An 18,806-nucleotide genomic window follows, 5' to 3' on the forward strand; every position below is an offset into this window, starting at 1 on the left:
CTGGAAAAGGGGGGCGGTTCCCGCGAACACGGAAGTCGCGCCTTGAGCTTCCCGGAGCCCTTCTGCCTCGTCTCAAAATCGGGCGGGTGGGGGTCGCCGTCTTATTTATTAGTGCCAGGGGGAAATATGCCCTGAAGCTGAGGTCTTTTGGTGTGTCTAACCTCTGCTTTTCTTAAAAGTTCCGTGGTTTTGAATAAGGCTGGAGCAGAGGTTATGGAAGCAAGTGAGGGCAATGCTCACGAAAGCAGGGGTTTCTCCAAGCTGTATTTCAGAAGGTGTTAAAAGCGGGTCAGTATGAAAAGTACGCTCCTTTCCTCCCACAGAGATGCACTGTTAAGGGCAAAACTACACGACTGGAGAAAGTGCGATGTGCCAACCTACCTTTGAAAGGGAGATCTGATTCAAACATGCCCAAACTTGAAAGACAGAAGCAGCAGGAAGTTTAAAAGGCTCAGCCCTGTTGACACTACACACTTGCTACGAATTATTCTACTATATTTACATAGCTAAATGCAGTGGCGTAGCGTGGGTTGTCAGCACCCGGGGCAAGGCAAGTAATTTGCGCCCCCTAACCCGTGAGAGAGAGTGAGTGAGCCAGGGAGGGGCAGAGAGCTGTGAGTGCGAGCGCCCCCCCCCCAGATGTTGCACCCGGTGCAGCCGGCCCCCTCTGCATTACCCACGCTACGCCACTGGCTAAATGGTTAATAGTTTTGCCTCGTTGCATATTTCATGCCTTTCTTTGTACTTTCAAGTGGTGGCTGCATGTGCTGCGTTAAGGCATGCCAACAAATAAATTGACTTGCATGCACTTATCTGCATAATGAAAAGCTTTTCAAAGTGTGTCAGCCATGAGCTCTCTCCCTCACCACTGCTCCACCCATTGGCTAAACTGCAGCGATGTCATGGAAGGTTTGTGAACATTTCAATTGTTCAGGATGAAGTTGTTAGCATTAGAATGCTGACAGTGCAGCTTCTGTAAGGAAATAAAGCTTCAGGAAATAAGAAGGTTAGGCAAGCAAATTTTGAAAGCTGGGAATTATAAACCAGGAAACAAGAGCAAGTAGGTTAAATAGAATTGGCTGAATTTTCCACATTGAACCATCTGGTCAACTTTTTTTCTGCTGGTTGCTGGAACAAGCAGCCTCGTCCCATAATTCTTTCCTTAAAGATTCACTGAATGCAGTAAGACTTCCAGGTAAACTTTTATTTAACTGATGCAAAAGCAACGCCTAGGGTGGCTTACAATGTTTAAAGTTACAATTTCATAAAAACAACAGTTTGAAACAACCAAGGATTCTGGCTCAGCAGTTAAAACCAAGCATAGAAAGTAATAATAATAATAAATAATTTATTTATACCCCACCCATCTGGGTGGGTTTCCCCAGCCACTCTGGGGGACTCCCAACAGAATATTAAACAGAATAAAACATCAAACATTAAAAACTTTCCTAAAAAGCGAATTCTCTGCCACACACAACAAAGCCTGCTGGAATTCAAAGGTTTTTAGTAAACAATGAGATACAGAGCAGGAGAGAGCTAACCTTGGGACAATATGTTCCATAATCTAGGCATGGCAACTGAGAAAGCCCTCACAATATGATTGGGCTATAAATCTGCCTTACATTTTTTAAAAAAAACCTAATCAAAAGCTAATATGTAGTATGTTTACCCCATTTTTAGTTGAAAGCAAAGACATCAACAATTACTGTCCCTGAAAGGTTTATATAAAACACTTAGCATTTGTATAGGTCTTAAGGTAATTTAAATATATTCATATTTCTCCATAATCCTTAAAGCAAGGCATGGTCTGGATATGTGTGATGGTGCAACCTTGCTAAAGCTAGTAAGTGTAAGTCTGATCAGATGGGGAATTGCCTGGGAGTCTTAGGGATAATGCCTTTGAAGACTGTGGAAGACAGGTAGGATAAACATGTAATTTGACAGAGCTAGTCTGCTTTAAGGTAGGTTAATGCCATCACCCTCATATTGCAGAGATAACAGTGGCTTGAGTTAGACCACAATAAGAATCGCCAAACTAATACTTTGCTCAGACTCTTGCTAAATTCAGTGAGAGTTATTACTGCAGCCTTAGCTGTCACACTATACTGACTTAGTCTTTATTTCCAAAATGTTCTATCCTTAAAGCTACATATTTATTTATTCAGCAGTTTTATCTTGCTCCTTAACAATAAATTCTCTGGGCAGGGTACAAATTAGAAATATAACCTAAAATGAAAACACCAGCTAAAATATCATTATCCTCAGAATAAAGCAGCATAAAACCAGTAGTGCCCAGGGTCTAAAAAGTACTCAGAAAGGTTTTTAAAGTCTGGGTTTAGAAGTTAAAAAGTAAATGGCTGAAATCCCTCAATAACTGCTTTGGTGATTGCCCATAATCACAAGTTAAGCAGTAAGGAGGAGATCTAGGAAAAGATCAAGAGCTATATCTTTGGAAGTTCTGCTGAATGGACAATCCTAAAAGAATCCCTGGAGGACTGAAGAGAGTTTTAAGGTTAACTAGGAAGATAGAGGTCTGTGGTAGTTATGATTGTTGCTCCTATTTAAAATATATGTTTATAAGCCACCATTACGTACCATGCAGAGAATTAGGATAGAAATAATAATTTATTAAGTAAACATTTCTTCACACAGCCACAAGTGCAATGCAACATTCAGAAATGTATTATGAATACAATAGACAGTTCATTCTTTATGGTTTCAGTTCAATACTTGCTTCATCTCCATCCCTAATTACTGTGCAGTATACAAGCGTTACCCTAAATATACACTGTGGCTTCCTTTTAAACCAACTCCTCCTGCAACACCTTGGCATGTTTGCAAAGACTATAATAACAAGCAGCCAGCTTCCTTCTTTCATGACTAATGTGGTTTTACTGGAACATTCACAGGTTCTCAACAGTGCAATCCTAAATATATTGTTACAAAAGTTGGGTGCCTGTCCCTTTCTCTGCCAAGCGGTGGCAAGAGCCCATGGGGTCCCAGGCACACACACAGGGTCTGTGTCCCTTTGGAGAATAGAAGGCATGGCAGAGACTGTCATGCTTTAAGAAATATGGTTTCTTCACCTATTTACACCTTCAGTCTGCATGAAGGGAGTCCAGATCTTACGGCTTATACATTTCCAGAAGCGACAGTGCAGGCAACCTTCAGTCTGCCTCCCTCAAAGATGGATCCTAGCTCCTCTCCTTTCTTCCTCTCATAAACCCCTTGCCTTCCCCCAGACCAGTTACCCTGGCAACCTCCCAAATCCCCAGTCTCTGTTCACACCTGGGGGAAGAAGTTAATGGCCCTCTATTGTTTCTCTGGCTCAGCCTGGTTGGTTTGCTGGCACAAGCCAACCCAGGAATTCCCTGTCTAGCACAACTCTGCAGTTTATGTTTTAATCCATATCCCAATTAATCAAAATCCTAGCATTATTCATTCCTAGGGTTTAGGGGGACACCCCCCCCCATCTATAACAATATTAACTTTGAAGTAAATCCCATTGCTCTGTAGGAGAATATCTGCTTTGCATACAGGTTCAACCCTGCCCCTGTAGACAGACATATCTCAAGTCACTTGGCTGCTAAAAGCATTGTCAGCTTGCTCTGAACAGGGTAGCAGTTTTCTAAGTCAAAAGATGGGAGGCAAATATCCTGAGCAACATGGTGGGAAGACCACTCCCCTTCCCAGGGGGGTGGAGTTGTAGGCGGGCATCCGTGACCGTTCTGTGCATCATTGAGACTCTAAGCTGCGTCACGCCCTCTGGCTGACCAATCAGGTGATCCAGGGGGCATGACCACTGCGGGCAGTTAGGCATTGGGTAAGCCTAGTTCATGAAAGGGGAGGTTATTGCCTCCAACTGCCTCTCCTCGTTAAGGGTATCCCAATAAAGGGATCTGGGGGTGTGGATCCTGTGTGAAGCCTGGGTGTGGGCCAGGGCCATGCCACAACCCCATCGGGGACCCTGGGGGATGCTCTTAATTTATTTATATCATATGGCTCCCCCTATTGGTGGTTGACCCTTAAGAGACTTCCTGCAGTTGACCCATAAGAGACTTCCTGCGGGCATGCAGGAGTCAGGATATAATTTGTTTCACCGAATGTCTAATCCAAACCGCTCACATCTGTAACCAATAAAGCTGTGGACTTATTTGTCCCATTAGGTAAAGGGACCCCTGACCATTAGGTCCAGTCACGAACGACTCTGTGGTTGCGGCGCTCATCTAGCTTTACTGGCCGAGGGAGCCAGCGTACAGCTTCCGGGTCATGTAGCCAGCACAACTAAGCCGCTTCTGGTGAACCAGAGCAGCGCACGGAAATGCCGTTTACCTTCCTGCTGGAGCGGTAACTATTTATCTACTTACACTTTGACGTGCTTTTGAACTGCTAGGTGGGCAGGAGTTGGGACCGAGCAACGGGAGCTCACCCCGTTGCGGGGATTTGAACCGCCAATGGCAAGCCCTAGGCTCTGTGGTTTAACCCACAGCGCCACCCGCATCCCATATAGCCCATTAACTCAAAATATTTGTGTCCGTGTGTTTATTATCTAAGTGGAATGGTGGGCCCCTCGGCATCGCCAGGCAGGTTACTTAATCAGAAAGCAATGCAAGGCAGAGGATACCCAAGGTCTGTCCAGTTTTAGTTCTAATTTTAATTCATTAACAAATATCCATCCCAATACTTTTCTCTTGCCCTGTCTTCCATCCTAACTCCAACATACTTCCATTTTGCACTGTAGTTATTCAAAGTATAGGACTATAAAACATGTGGGAGGGAGAGACCTGGCTCACCCCAATACACAGAGTTTTCAGCCCAGGGTGGAAGGAGGCCAGGACACTGGAGCAGACCCGAGACTGGATTTAAAACACACACCCTGTTAGTCACAGACACCAAAAAGCAGCTCCATTTGGTTGTTCAGAAGGCTTGGTGAAAATGAAAGTGTGCATGAAAATAAAAATGAAAGAAACCTGAAGAGCAGCTCAAAGACCACATTCAGTATTGCTTTCCAACACCAAAGAGAAGCTGGCTTGCAACATCTACCGTATTTTTCGTCCTATAGGACGCACTTTTCCCCCTCCAAAAATGAAGGGGAAATGTGTGTGCATCCTATGGGGCGAATGCAGGCTTTCGCTGAAGCCTGGAGAGCGAGAGGGGTCGGTGCGCACCGACGCACTGGCTTCTTGCTCTCCAGGCCTCAGGAAGCTATCCGCAAGCCTTGGGAGCCCGCGGGAGTTCCCGCCGCCCCAGCCCCACGCCTGGGGGGAAAAAAAAAACCAACTAGGTGCGCCTTATGGGCCAGTGCGCCCTATGGGTCAAAAAATATGGTATATGAAAACAAAGAAATAAACAGCCAGCCACCATTCCAGCCCCTAAGTCGATAGACCAAACCTCATTGTTAATCATAAGAGTAAAGCAAACCCCTAATAGTTTAGTTCATTCATGTTTTGACTGACGTGCCATCATAATAGTTGTCTCAAACTTTTCAGGATGCAGTAGACTTTACATTAACTTCATTCTGATTCACTGTTGGATAGTAAAAAAAACCTGGGATTTTGGACATCTGGAAAATGGAGCTTTTGGCACAAAGAAAGGTATGTGAAGCAGCTTGTTATTCACATTGCCCAGGAGACAGCCTAAACTCTTTCTAACAGGTACTTTGCATGCCTCTCTCCTTTCTCCCTGACATCTAATTATTTGCTTTACAAAAAGGTACATCCTTAAAAACGATCTATGGTGAATCAAATAAATAAGAGTTTTATCCAGGTTAAAGTCATACTGCAGCAAGTCATTCTGTACACCAGGGGCAACCAATGTGTTGTTTGACTGCAACTCCCATGATCCTTTATGAGTGATCATGCTGGCTGGGAATGAAGGGAGCTGTAGTTCAATAATATCTGGAGGTCACCATGTTAGCTATGCCCGATGTAGACCGTTAGCAAACCAGTTGAATCAGGATGGAAGGGAGAGATCAATCGCATACAATACCACATTTTCATGAGTGAGTTGACAGATTTTGTTGTGTAGCCTATTAGATACTTTCAAATATAATAAAATAAGAGAAGCCTGATCTCACAGTGGCCAACCAGATACCTATGGGAAGCCCAGAAGGAGGAGATGAGCACAAGTGGAAAGTCCAGCAACTGGTATTCAAAAGCATTACTGCTTCCAGTCGCAGAGGCAGAACAAGGCCATTGTGGCTAGTAGCCACTGATAAGCTTTAGCTCCACGATGGGCTTTTCCTCCATTAGTTTGTCCAGAAGCCCAAGTCATCCTCCTGGTCTTTGTGTGCAGCCTCCCAGCCAGCACACATGCAGTTCTCCCCACTTCCTGCTGCTTCATCCCAGAACCCTTGCCAAATGCAACCCCCACTGCCGTTTACATCAACACTCCCCTGGCAATCTCCGTTTCAAATGCCTCCTGCAAAAGGAGTTCATGGCTGAAGTAAGATCTGGTCTGACCTTTCTTACAGTTCCCCCATTAGTTGTTACTTGTCACCCCCTCCTTGTAGTTGATTTTTCTCAGCCGAGGTGCAGGCAAACCATCAGACAGGATTCTCCACTTGAACAACTTGCTGTTTGTTTTGCCTCTCTGTTCAGCAGCAACCAGGTTGCCGAGACCAGATCTGCCACTGGTTGTTGAGTTTTGGCTTGGTGTATGGGCTTTGCATGTCAAAACCCAGCACCTTTAATTGTGCATAAAACACACACGTCTGCAGTGTGCCAGTAAGCAGACATATTACAAGTCATAAATAGTCTACTAAGTGAAGTTTTGCCAAGGTCCCAGGGTATACAGTCTGAAAGCTCATGAAGTCACTACCTTGCTGAAGCTAAGCAGATCTGGTTCTGGTCAGTTCCTGGAAGGATGACTGCCTGCAAACCACATGTATACCACCTTGGATTCTCCAAGTGGGAGAAAGGTTGGACAGAAATGTAAGAAAATAAATAAATTATGAAAAATGACTTATCACCTTGCTTGCTGCAGTATGTTTTGTCACCCACTTGGAACAAAGCTTGAATTGGGCTTGCCTTAGTAATTATTAGCATAAATACAGAGAGCATTTATTAAGCTCTTCAACATTTTCTCCCGTTTTACTTGCACAAGTTTCATTTCCACAAGTGCCAAGGAAATAATGTTTATAAACAGAATGTATTTTATTTATGTCATATCAAGGAGATACAACAGTATGCAACTTAAACACTGTTGTAATGCTAAGAAAAGGATCAAATAATTAAAAAAAATACACATGCATATAAAATCTAATATAAAAATGCAAGAAACACAGGATGAACTTTATGACATTTTATTCTGGTGTTAATCTCTAAAATATAGCAACATAAAAACTAAATTCATCCAAATATCAGCTACCGTCAAGAGCTTATATTCATGTACATAAACATGAAAACTGCTACATTTACTGAAGTGTTGACACATGTAGATACATCTTGCAGTTTTCAATTTACACACAAAATAAGAATTATAAACATAACAATTATTGTAACTCTGCATTTGTGTAATCTAAAAACAAAACCCAGAACACATAAGGGATTATGTTACCATTTGACAAACTTCAGTCTGTAGCAACAACACAACAAAAAATAGTAACCTATCCCCTAAAATGCACATTAACATTTTTGGCATACAAGAGTTTTTGTTGCAAACCTTACTGGGTTGGAGTGGGATAACAGAATTATGTAAGATTCTCTATTATATATTTAAGTCCTGAATACACAAGTAGCACAATCCAAACAAAAGTTAAACACATTTAAGTTCCCACTGATTTCAGTGTAAACATTAAAGCACATGTTTAACATGCTCCTCTTGAACTTAAAAGTCCCAGACTCATACCCAATGGTCACATCTGCACAACCTGGAATACGCATGAGCTAGCCTTGGACTTGTGTACTTCTAACTCCTATGTTCTTGTCTCAGAGAGCCATGAGAAGTTTGGAAGTGCTCTTTATGCTTTTAGTTAGCTATAGTTTGTTATATTGTCTGGACCAACAAACTGTAGTTAACATTAACTCTGCTATACAGTCGTATCTCGGAAGTTGAACAGAATCCGTTTCGGAAGTCTGTTTGACTACCAAAACGTTCGGAAACCAAAGCGTGGCTTCTGATTGGCTGCAGGAAGCTCCCAAAAGAACGTTCAGCTTCCAAAAGAATGTTTGAAAACCGGAACACTCACTTCCGGGTTTCAATCATTCAGGAGCCAAAACATTCAACTCCCAAGGCATTTGGGAGCTGCGGTACGACTGTACTTAAAAGCCAACTCCAAACTGCTGCTTCTGAAAGCCTTTTTAAAAATAACCATAGATCAATGTTAACTGTAGTCTGTTGGTCCTGAGAACATGACAAACTAAAAGCAGGAGTCAAAGCTTCAAAACTCCCCCTTCCAACAATGGAAAAGGGTGTGTATGTGCAAGCCTGAAGCTCACATGGGTTCATTCTAGTTCACACACACTGTGATAAGTCATGGTTTAGTGTGTGGGGTGGACCAGCTCTTTTGTTTTCTGTGCCGAGTAGTCAACTTTTGGCATAATCCACCACGAGTTCCTCTAGTGCAAGTCTCATTGGAATTAGAATTTACAAAGGGCCACAAGTTTTAATGAACCTTGCACAAGATTAATTCCAAGTAAATTTGTTCTTTGTCAAAAGTTCACCAGTCAAATTTCCTTGGGTACAATTTCAGTTTTGAGATGAATAATTACGAGTAAAAGGGCAAAACTCAACTAAAGGCATGGATAAATATTTTGTAGGAGAACTTCATCTCTTGGGGAAATAATCTTGGGCTTTTCATGGACTGTCTTTTGCTTGCTGGGATTGTGGTGGTTTTTTTTTAAAAAAAAAAAAACAAATTAGTAAGTGAGAAGTTAGCCAGAGTGGAACGACTTGCTTAGAAGAATCAACAAGCAAAAGTACATCCCACTAAAGTCAGAGAAACTTCTTCCCATGGGAAAGCCAAAGCATATGGAGAAAGAGGATGGGAAGAAAATAAATCCTTGAACTGATTTGCTTTGCCCCTGAGTTTGCTCTTTGCTACCTGTGGGTAACTGCCCTGACAGCCACCATCCAAAACAGAATAGAGAATGCACCATTTTGCACTGAAGTTATGTCTAGTATGCACATACATTACATTAAAGGCAATTAGCCTTTGTCTCAAATGTGTTTGCTCCAGTCTTGCAAACCTTTTCTTTTTTTCAGTCCTACTGCTGTTTTCAATCAGCAGAGAAAATAAGTTAGGGTTGTCATACGTCCAGAATTTCCCAGACATATCCAGAATACTGGAGCCGGAAGTAGTGTCCAGGCAGAAATCTCAAAACTGTCTGGGAAAATCCGGACGTATGGCAAGCCATGTCCGCATTGTCGTTTTTGGCAATTTCCCTAGAAAATAGTCCAAAAACTCCATTTTCTTTCACTGTTTGAAATATAGCAAACCTAAAATAAGTTGCTATTTAGTTTTTGTTTACTTCCATGGCAAAAGGCAGGCAACTTCCGATCATATAGCATGAGGGAGTGGGATGGTTTACCGTATTTTTTGCTCTATCAGACTCACTTTTTCCCTCCTAAAAATTAAGGGGAAATGTGTGTGCGTCTTATGGAGTGAATGCAGGCTGCGCAGCTACCTCAGAAGCCAGAACAGCAAGAGGGATTGCTGCTTTCACTGCGCAGCGATCCCTCTTGCTGTTCTGGCTTCTGAGATTCAGATTTTTTTTTTTCTTGTTTTCCTCCTCCAAAAACTAGGTGCGTCTTGTGGTCTGGTGCGTCTTATAGAGCGAAAAATACGGTACCTACTGATGAGACCCATTTCTATTCAAAACAACTGTCTAACAGGAGGGCTACTTTTCTAGCCACTGATGCTAGATGCAAATGCACAAAAGCAGTTGTTGGGAGAGATTTTATTTTGGAAAAGAGAAGCTTGGAGAAAAGAGTCATTAAATCCCCACATGCTTCCCTCCACAAACACTGATCTCAAGGCTCCATAGGAGAGAGAAAAGAGCTGGGTGGGGGTTACAATGGAAAAGTAGTTGGCTGCAAGAGAGTTAAGCACCCACCCCCTAAAAGTACTATAAAAAAAATAAAGTATACTATCATGCCTTGACATAAGAACTTGTAGGAAGAGTTCGCTGGTTATCTATAGTACCACTGTTGCAATTTCTTTCCCACCATATAGATGCTCTACCTATTTTTATGGCTGTTCTTTGTCCCTAGGTAAGAAGTTATCTACTTTGGGTTATGGGGAAATAATTGGTGGTTGATCAATCACCTGTGTCAGAATAAAAGAACTGTATGAAAGAGGAATGGCAAGCTGGCTGCGATATCACCCCTTTCACACTGCTGGTTCTGGAAAAAATGATTTAGAACAAACAAAACAGCAGAAGAGAACTATGAAGTCTGGAGAAAGATCAAAGCAGTTATAGGCAATGTTTAGGCATTTACTTCTTGCTCTTTCAGGCTTACAAGCACATAAAAAAATTTTACCACCTGAAAATACACAAGCCAACCACATCAAATTGAAAATATTTATCCTTCAAGTGTCTGAAAACTTGACATCTGTAAGGGAAAACTGCCAAATCTGTGACTGAATTGAAAATCTGAAGAATTCAAATAATTAATTTAGGGCAAGTGTTAGTAACTTGTTAATGAACTACAATTCCTTTCATCCCTGACAATTGGCCATCCTAGCTGGGGCTGTTGTAGTCTAACAACATGGGGGGGGGGAGGAGTTCTCTACTTAACTAGATATGGCATTTTCTGAACCCTTTCCCCAATTCACACTCCCCTCTCTCCAAGTGGAGTTTGCTTCTGATCTTGGAGCCAACTGGGGGGGAAACTGGTGGGGGAGTATTTTGAGAGGAACAGCATGTGCAGAGGCAACACTAATTGTTGAGAAGAAAGCACCCTCTTTGTATCTGTTCGCAGGCACCCAATGTTCTAGCTGCTGCATCATCTAGTTGGACCTTCCATTCAAAATTTTTATTATGTGTTTTGCTATCCTAGTTTGCCAAGTTTGCCACTTGTCTTTAAATTTTTAAAAATCACTGAACACATTTCACTTTGAAATTAAGGGAAAGCTGCCAGACAGAAGTGCCTTGATTGCTGTGGAACGAAAAGTACGGTATTATGGGGCAACTGCTGTATGAACTTTCAAGTAATCAGGATACACAGGCTAGCTTTCCAGCTGGTCAGCACACAAATAGAAAGGAGCAGGCAATAGAATATCAACCATGGCAGGCAGTGCAAAGTTTTTTTAAAAAAAAAATAGCATAGTTACCTTGGGCAGAAATACCATTATTTACGGCAGTGATTCTTCAGCAAAATATCCTCTCATGTTTAAACCATTCAATAAAGTTTTCATTTCAGAATAACATCAACAGAGTTTCTTACTAAATTTGATGTAGTTATTGCAATTAAACAGTAACCCACCTTAGACTAAAACAGTTTTAGGGCAATTGTGATCAATACATTTAATACAATTTGCAAAAGCTGTCTCTCAATGGACTTTGCTTAATGATTCCAAAGGCTCTGAATATTAAATTCGCATGTACATCCAGATTTTTTCCATACATTTGACTGTTATGCACTTGTATTTTGTGTTGTTGTTGTGCTGCTGCTGCTGCTGCTGCTGCACATACAACTTGTTTTTAAAAATGTATATGCTTAATACATTTGCGTCTTTTAAAAATACCAAACAAATGGGGAAAATAATGTATATATGCATGAACAATTATATATGTAACAAATCCATGGCACCAGTGTAAAATGGAGGTCATCACTTCATTATTATCTTATCATTAAGATTTTCTGAGATTTTTAGTATGATATTAAGGACACTTTGTCAGTCATATAAAGCAAAGGTTCGGCCTTATAACAATTGTTTATAGTTTCCCCCTTCCTCAAAGCCTAATGGTTTTACTGGACTATACATAGCATTTTAGTGTTTACAGGTTCAACTAAGAACATTTGCAGAGATTCAATTTTCCCTAAACAACAAATAATTAATCCTAAAATGAAAGTCTGAAGAGAACTAGTAAACATAATTGAGTTTAAATGTAAACTATTCTCAAACTGAAATGGCAAAATAAAGATTAACATAAATATGTCCACAGGTTAACATAAGACACAAAAAATGTGACATGTTTTAATTTTCTACCAAAACACAATGGGGCAGATAAACATGAACGAAAAAAATGAGAGATTTCTCTTTTTTTTTATAATAAAGTCTATCCTTTATAGAACTAGTCTTTGGCATTTTAACACTGAATTCTGCCCTTCCATCCCCCAATTCCTGCTGCAGACTTATTATTGTAGATAGTACTTTAGTATTTAAGAGCCAGAAGCATATATAAGATAATGCACTGAATTATCAGAGTGCCAGACATTACTGGCAACTCATTTTGTACTTCAAAATACATATTTCAGAAAGTAGACATGTTCAGTTTCTGTATATATAACTTGATCATGAGTCTGGTTCTAGGAAGAACTTTTTTTAATAATAAAAAAATCTTAGCTGTTACAGTATCAAAGCAGAAAATACTTTATTTTATTTTTTAAAAAAGAACTATGTATAAAAATATACTGGCCATAAACTCTCCTGGGGAGCAACAGATAATCTGCTAGGAAAGTGTATTTTCCTTCAAGTAAGTCAAGTGGCTGTGATAACGCAGAGATTAATGCATACACAGAGGCTGTCGATGATAAAGTGGCAATGCGTAACAATCTTGCAGTGTGTTATAAAGGTGCGATCGGCTGCAGTTCTTCAGTGCGGATATGGCAGTGAAGTTCTGCTTTACATATTCCAGGCACTAAGGATTTGGTGGCAGCAAGCAAAGGAGGTTCTTCTTCTCCTACAAGGAAAAATGTAGGAAATGTCCAGTTATCCAATTAGTTTCAACTTCATTTCAAAATACAGTAAAATACAACATGTAGAAAACATGCAAACAAGCTCTGAGTCCCAAAACAATTCCAGGAAAAGAAAGGGAGGCAGGAAGAGACCAGACTTTCCCTGTTCCTTCTTCCCCTGCCCTGTGATCTACCACCAACTGCCCCGTGGGAAGGATCCTAATGGCCTTTTCTATTTTGAATGCTGTATCCAGCTCTGTACATGTGGATTTCCATTCGCGCAACCAAACTTCCCCTTTTTCTCCCCACACACCCTCAGAATCTGTTCTGGAAAGTCCTTCTGACTCTCTGCAGAAGGGGTTGCAGAGGAGAGGGAAAAGTTCAGGATAATATGTAAAAATGGAGTGGTGGGGTCTGAGCTTCGGAGGGATAAATAAAGTAAGACAAAAGGAGAAGTCGCATACAAAACCTAAACTTGTTCAAAGCTGTCTGTAGACCAAAGCTGCGAAAAGGCTAGTTCTGTGTAAAAAAAAAATCACAGGGAGCAGTTCTGATAGGTGAAAAAACCAATAACAAGATTAATCAGAGCTGCACAAAAGTCTGTGAAAAGCTTAACACAGAAAAGCCTAACCCAGTGTAAATTTTAAGGAAGAATGAAGTCTAAAAGAAAGAAACACCCACACCCAACTTATATGGGGTGGGGGGTGGGGGCGGAGTTGAAGTAAATATGGAATTCAGTGGAAAATTTAAAGTTCATTTTTGGTTCCTAGCATCCCAAAACCTCCTGCTACTTGCTGATATGTTTTTTCTAATTACTGCATCTAATCATACAAGTTGGAAGGGACCCTGATAATCATCTAGTCCAACCCCCTGCAATGCAGGAATATACAGCTGTCCCTTACGGGTGTTGTCCCAATACACGGTGTTGTCAGCACCATGCCCTAACCAACTGAACTATCCTGCTACTTCTTCATTGCTCACAACTAAAATTTAGTGCTGTATTGTTGAACAGCAGATGAAGAAGGAACGTTATTCTACTCAAATGTCCAGTTATATAAATGTTTAGACTGTAACTTGAGTGTAGTTCACTCTCTGTTCCATCTTACCCAGTCCTGATGAAGAGGAGACGCTCTCTGCAATGGAACAGGTTTCAATTTGGTCTGCTATGAGTCCTTCCATTAAAGGGAGTGATAATTCAGATGAAGGAACAGAAGAATCATAAATCCCAGAGTCCCTGGGCATATCTGGGAGATTGGCAGCCTTTACGACATGTAGCAATGGCTGAAGAATGCAGCTACTATTCTGAACGTCCTGAGAGTCTCTGTCCTCGCCAAGATTAAAATGTTGCATCACACAATGAGAGTCTGAATTCAAAGGTAGAACAATATTTGCATCTGCTTTCAGGAAGAAATCCCCATCAGTCACTTGTTTACCGACTAAGTCATTTAGTACCAATCCAGAGTCGAATTTTTCCATCACTGGCTCTTGGTAATGTAAAGGAGGTGGGCGGAAGGGAACAAACTGCTTTTCAAACCAGTCTGGCTCCTGGTCAATATACTGGTGCATGTTGCAAATGGCGACATAAAGAGAGCGCCCAGATTTGCTCCTGAAATAATTCCTTTTGCTGATGTGTACAGGATACAATTCTGAATCATGAAGGCTAAGATCTCTGGACTGTAAATGGGAGTAAAGCTGAGGCAGGTTATCCATGAGTTTGTACTTTGTAGTTAAATCCAGAATACCAGGAACATCACCCTCACAGGAGTAATCGAAGTAGACAGCAATGAACTTGCAGAGGTCATGTGAGTTCTGTTTTGCATGACGCAGCTTCTCTGCTATTATAGCTACAGCGACCAGAAACAGTTCTCCTGCCGCATCCTTCTCCTTGGGTCCCTTATGCTTCCAGTTCTTTTTCTCCACAAAGTATTTCATTCCTTTGGAACACACAATGATAATATACTGGGACTCGTTGATTTTTCGATGAAGCCACTCTTTTTGACCTTCTTTACAAATCCTCAGATCTTCCCATAAGTCTAAAGAAACCTAGAAAAAATATTATTAAAACCATAATCTAATGGACTGACATTTACTAAACATGTATTAGTTATGTTCAGTGACTTGTATGTGGCTTTATGCACAGACCTTCAAAAGTAGGGATGGAGAATTTGTAGATCTCAAGATGCTGCTGGACTACAACTTCCATCATCCCTGACCGTTGGACATGCTGCGTAGGGCTGATGGGAGTTGTAGTCCAACGGCATATGGAGGGCTACAGGTTCTCCATCACTGCATTATAGGTTTGTCTAAGTTGTTCATACTTTGAGATTATTATTTTTTGAAAGTTAATAATTACAAGATAATAGGGGGGTGTATGCGTGTGAATGTACACTGCACACACAATCCAGTTTATTATGCATGAACTGTAAAATGCAAGGTTGGTTTACTTGCCTCAATCCTACGTTATAACCCCCACCCAAGAATATAGATGTTTAGTTGCACAAAAAGCAGCAGCTTAATTACAGAAGCCACTGTAATACACACTTGGAGCTCCATGACAGTAAGTGCATATGTCAAAGGTATTTGTGTTGAACTGTCCCCAATACTGACGTGAAATTTTCATGCACACAAGATCTGATGGATGGGGCTAAGGCCCTTGAGGATTAATTTGTACCTTTAAAAAAAAATTGGTACCCTTTCTAAATAAATATGGTTTGTATCCAACCAAGTCATACGCAGAGTAGTCTACTTAAATAAATGGATATTGAATTCAGTGGGTCTACTCTGGGTATGATTTAGCCCTCCTGAAAAGAAACTAAAGCAGAATACAGGCAATGACTTTTACAAAGATTTGACCACTAGAGGTCAGACATGCTGTATAAATCTCTATGCAAAAAATAAATCAGCATTTAAATTCATACAAACACCAATTAATTTAAACCTCACAGAGACAGGATTAACACTGAACAAAGACAACTCTAAATGACTCCTGCAGGCTAATTCCACCCCCTCACTTTTTGCCAAATCTAGCTATTTAAAGTACAAATTTTCAAATATTAAAAGAGTAAGAGAGAAAAAAACAGAATTATGGGGTTGGAAGAGAGCCTAAGGGTCATCTAATCCAGGGGTCAGCAAACTTTTTCAGGAAGGGGCCAGTCCACTGTCCCTCAGACCTTGTGGGGGGCCAGACCCACTCTCTCCCCAAAGCACCCCCCCCCCTTGCGAAACGACCCTCTGCCACCACCACTCATGCCACCACCACGTCTTCAGCAGCGTCGGCGGCATCCTCTGTCTTGTCGGGGTGCAGAGCCCATGCCACTAGCCTGGGCAGTGGAGGCAGCCTCTGCACTGCTGCCGCTTCCTCCCGCTCGGCTCTTCCCACTCGACCACTTCTGGGTGCCACTCCTTCCTTCCCGCTGAGGCAGCTGAGCAGAAGGAAGTGGCCAAGTGGGAAGAGCCTAGCGGGAGGAAGCGGCGGCGGCGTGGATGCCGCGCCAGCGTCGCCACCCGCCCAGAGGCATCAGCGGCTTCTGATTGGCTGTAGGAGCTTCCTGCAGCCAATCAGAAGCCGTGTCGTGTCACAGAAGTCATTCCCCACAAGCCCGGCAGGCCGCATCCGGCCCATGTGCCTTAGTTTGCCGACCCCTGACCTAGTCCAACCCTTACAATGAAGACTGCCTGAACCAATAGTGTATTAAGAGATAGGATTAGGATTCTAGGGCTTTATGGAACCAACATTTCATCAGTATTTTTTCCCCTTTTTAAAAAAATTTGCATGGTCCACCAATAATCGTTTCATGGCTAGGCAACTTCTAGAATCAGCCATTATGAGGCTCATTCTATTTGCATAACTTGCACAGGCCCACACAAGTAAATGCAAAGCACTGGCAGCAGCTACAAAGAGTTTACCTCACAACCACAGAAGTCCTGGAGGAAATAGGCAAAGCACTGGATGACATTAATGTGCTTCTGACAATCTTTATTGGAATAGCAGATGAACACTTTGGGCCGAGGTCGTTGCCTTTCCACATGGAGGGCAGCAGAATAGGTTGAAGATTCTGAACTCTCCTCATCTAAATGGGAATAGATATTTTCTAAATTGAAACAAAAAGTAAAGGATTTTACTAGCTACATACATACAGGTGCTGCCATTTTTTTTCCTGCTTCAGCTTTGAACTTTAGCAGTTGATACATTTGTCTTAATTTCCCAAAATAATTTCCCCAAATTTTCCCTTCCAACTACAGACACCTTAAAACCAAACCCTCTTCAGCCATTTGACATAGTTGGAAGTTCTTACTGCTTGCCTGTTAAATGAATGCTCACTGACTGTGCCACTGGAGAGCTGCTAATGGAAACATTTGGGTCTAAGAGACATGCACAAACAACTCTCTGCAGGTGCAGATTACTGTCATCCTCTACATGCTACAGCTGATCAGGGCTGGCCCTGTCATTAGACACAGTGAGGCAGCTTTCAGGGTGTTTTGAAAAGGCATTTGCTGTTCCACCTCAGGCAGCAAGATGCCATGGGCTAGCCCTGTAGCCCATATAGCGCAAATGCAGAGTCTCATCCTAAACATTAGAAAAGTACCACCAGTGTGCCAAGCAGCAAAGTCCAAAAAAATTAACTCTAGCATTGCAAGCAATTTAACTCTGGGCACAACCTGTAGAAGGGCTCTGGTGATGGTGCAACCCTAGCTTTTCCCAGCCTCCACCCCAAGGACTAAAGCCAGGGGTCGGTAACCAGCCCACAAGCCGTACCCAAACTGAGCCACCCGCTAAGCGAGTCTCTGCACACTGTGCTAAACCGGCAGTGCGTGGCATGGGGACTTGCTTTCGCGGCGCTGGAAATCGCATCTGCGCAGACACAAACACCAGAAATCGCGTCTGCGCAGACGCAGGAAATCATGGGCGCACACGCTCACAAAGGGATCTCCACTGGAATGAACCAGCCCAGGCAAGGTAAACCTTGCTGACCCCTGGACTAAGCCTAGACAAACTTCAGCCATTGCTGAGGCCAAGGGACCTAGGAAGATGTCTGGGAAATCCCGGACATGTCCTCTTTTTGGGGGCCGACATGCCCATCTAGGGGGGATTTTTACATTTTAAAGGAAATGTTTCAGTTTGGGGGGATTTATTTATTTGCTTATTTATTTGGCTTGGGCACAGGCTGTTCAGCATGCTGCGGCTGCTGCTAGCCCAAGCTGGGGAGAGAGGCACATGGGCATGTGCCCTTGTGCCCCTTTCCCTGGCTTGGGCTGGCAGTGGCTCGGGCTATCCTCTTTTACTCTTCAAGATATGGCAACCCTAAAGGGACCACATGACCCAGGAGCTACATACCAAACTACAAGTACTGCTAAGATTGACTGGAGGAGTTGCAGGAGATAAGGCACACCTCTGGGTGAAGGTCACAGCAGTGTCACCCCTTGCTGAATGGAAATCTCACCACCCAAAGATAAGGCTATAGAGTTTGCTGAGCAAGACTTGCAAGTTAATCTCAATGTAGGGTTACAGTTACAGTTAGGCTGGAGATTCCAGCAGCAAAAAAGGGCTGAAGGAGAATCACAGACTTGCAGAGTTGGAAGGGACCACGAAGGTCATCTATTTTATTTATGTTATTTATTAAATTTGTATACTGCCCTATATCTGTAAGTGTCAGGGCAGTTCAACCACCCACAATCTTTCACCCACTTTGGGGCTCAAACCCTGAAATTAAGAGTCACATGCTCCATCTACAGAGCTATCCAGAGCACTTCTAACAACAGAATCCAGCTTTAGAAACAAATATAATAATAATAATAATAATAATAATAAGAATAAGAATAAGAATAAGAATAATTTATTATTTATACCCCGCCCATCTGGCTGGGTTTCCCCAGCCACTCTGGGCGGCTTCCAAGGTTTCCTTCCAATGTTAGCACTGCTATAGACATTTCTCTCTTATAATTCATCATGTGGAAAAATACAA

General features: G+C 42.1%; 1 protein-coding gene across 2 annotated transcripts in view; it reads right to left on the bottom strand.

Annotated features, from left to right (window-relative positions):
- Nucleotides 1-12,542: 12,542 nt before the first annotated feature.
- Nucleotides 12,543-18,806, bottom strand: part of IL17RD (interleukin 17 receptor D) — a 51,821-nt gene continuing 45,557 nt past the window's right edge. The window contains exons 11-13 of one of the 2 annotated variants that reach the window (XM_028719103.2): nucleotides 16,750-16,913; nucleotides 13,950-14,886; nucleotides 12,543-12,848 (exon numbers count right to left, since the gene is read on the bottom strand). In XM_028719103.2, coding sequence (XP_028574936.2) covers nucleotides 12,733-12,848; nucleotides 13,950-14,886; nucleotides 16,750-16,913 — 1,217 coding nt within the window. In that variant the 3' untranslated portion in view covers nucleotides 12,543-12,732. Of the gene's footprint in view, nucleotides 12,849-13,949; nucleotides 14,887-16,749; nucleotides 16,935-18,806 lie in introns of both variants that reach the window. The other variant, XM_028719102.2, reaches the window with a different exon arrangement.

Source organism: Podarcis muralis, chromosome 2 (assembly GCF_964188315.1).
Source record: "Podarcis muralis chromosome 2, rPodMur119.hap1.1, whole genome shotgun sequence".
NCBI lineage: Eukaryota > Metazoa > Chordata > Lepidosauria > Squamata > Lacertidae > Podarcis > Podarcis muralis.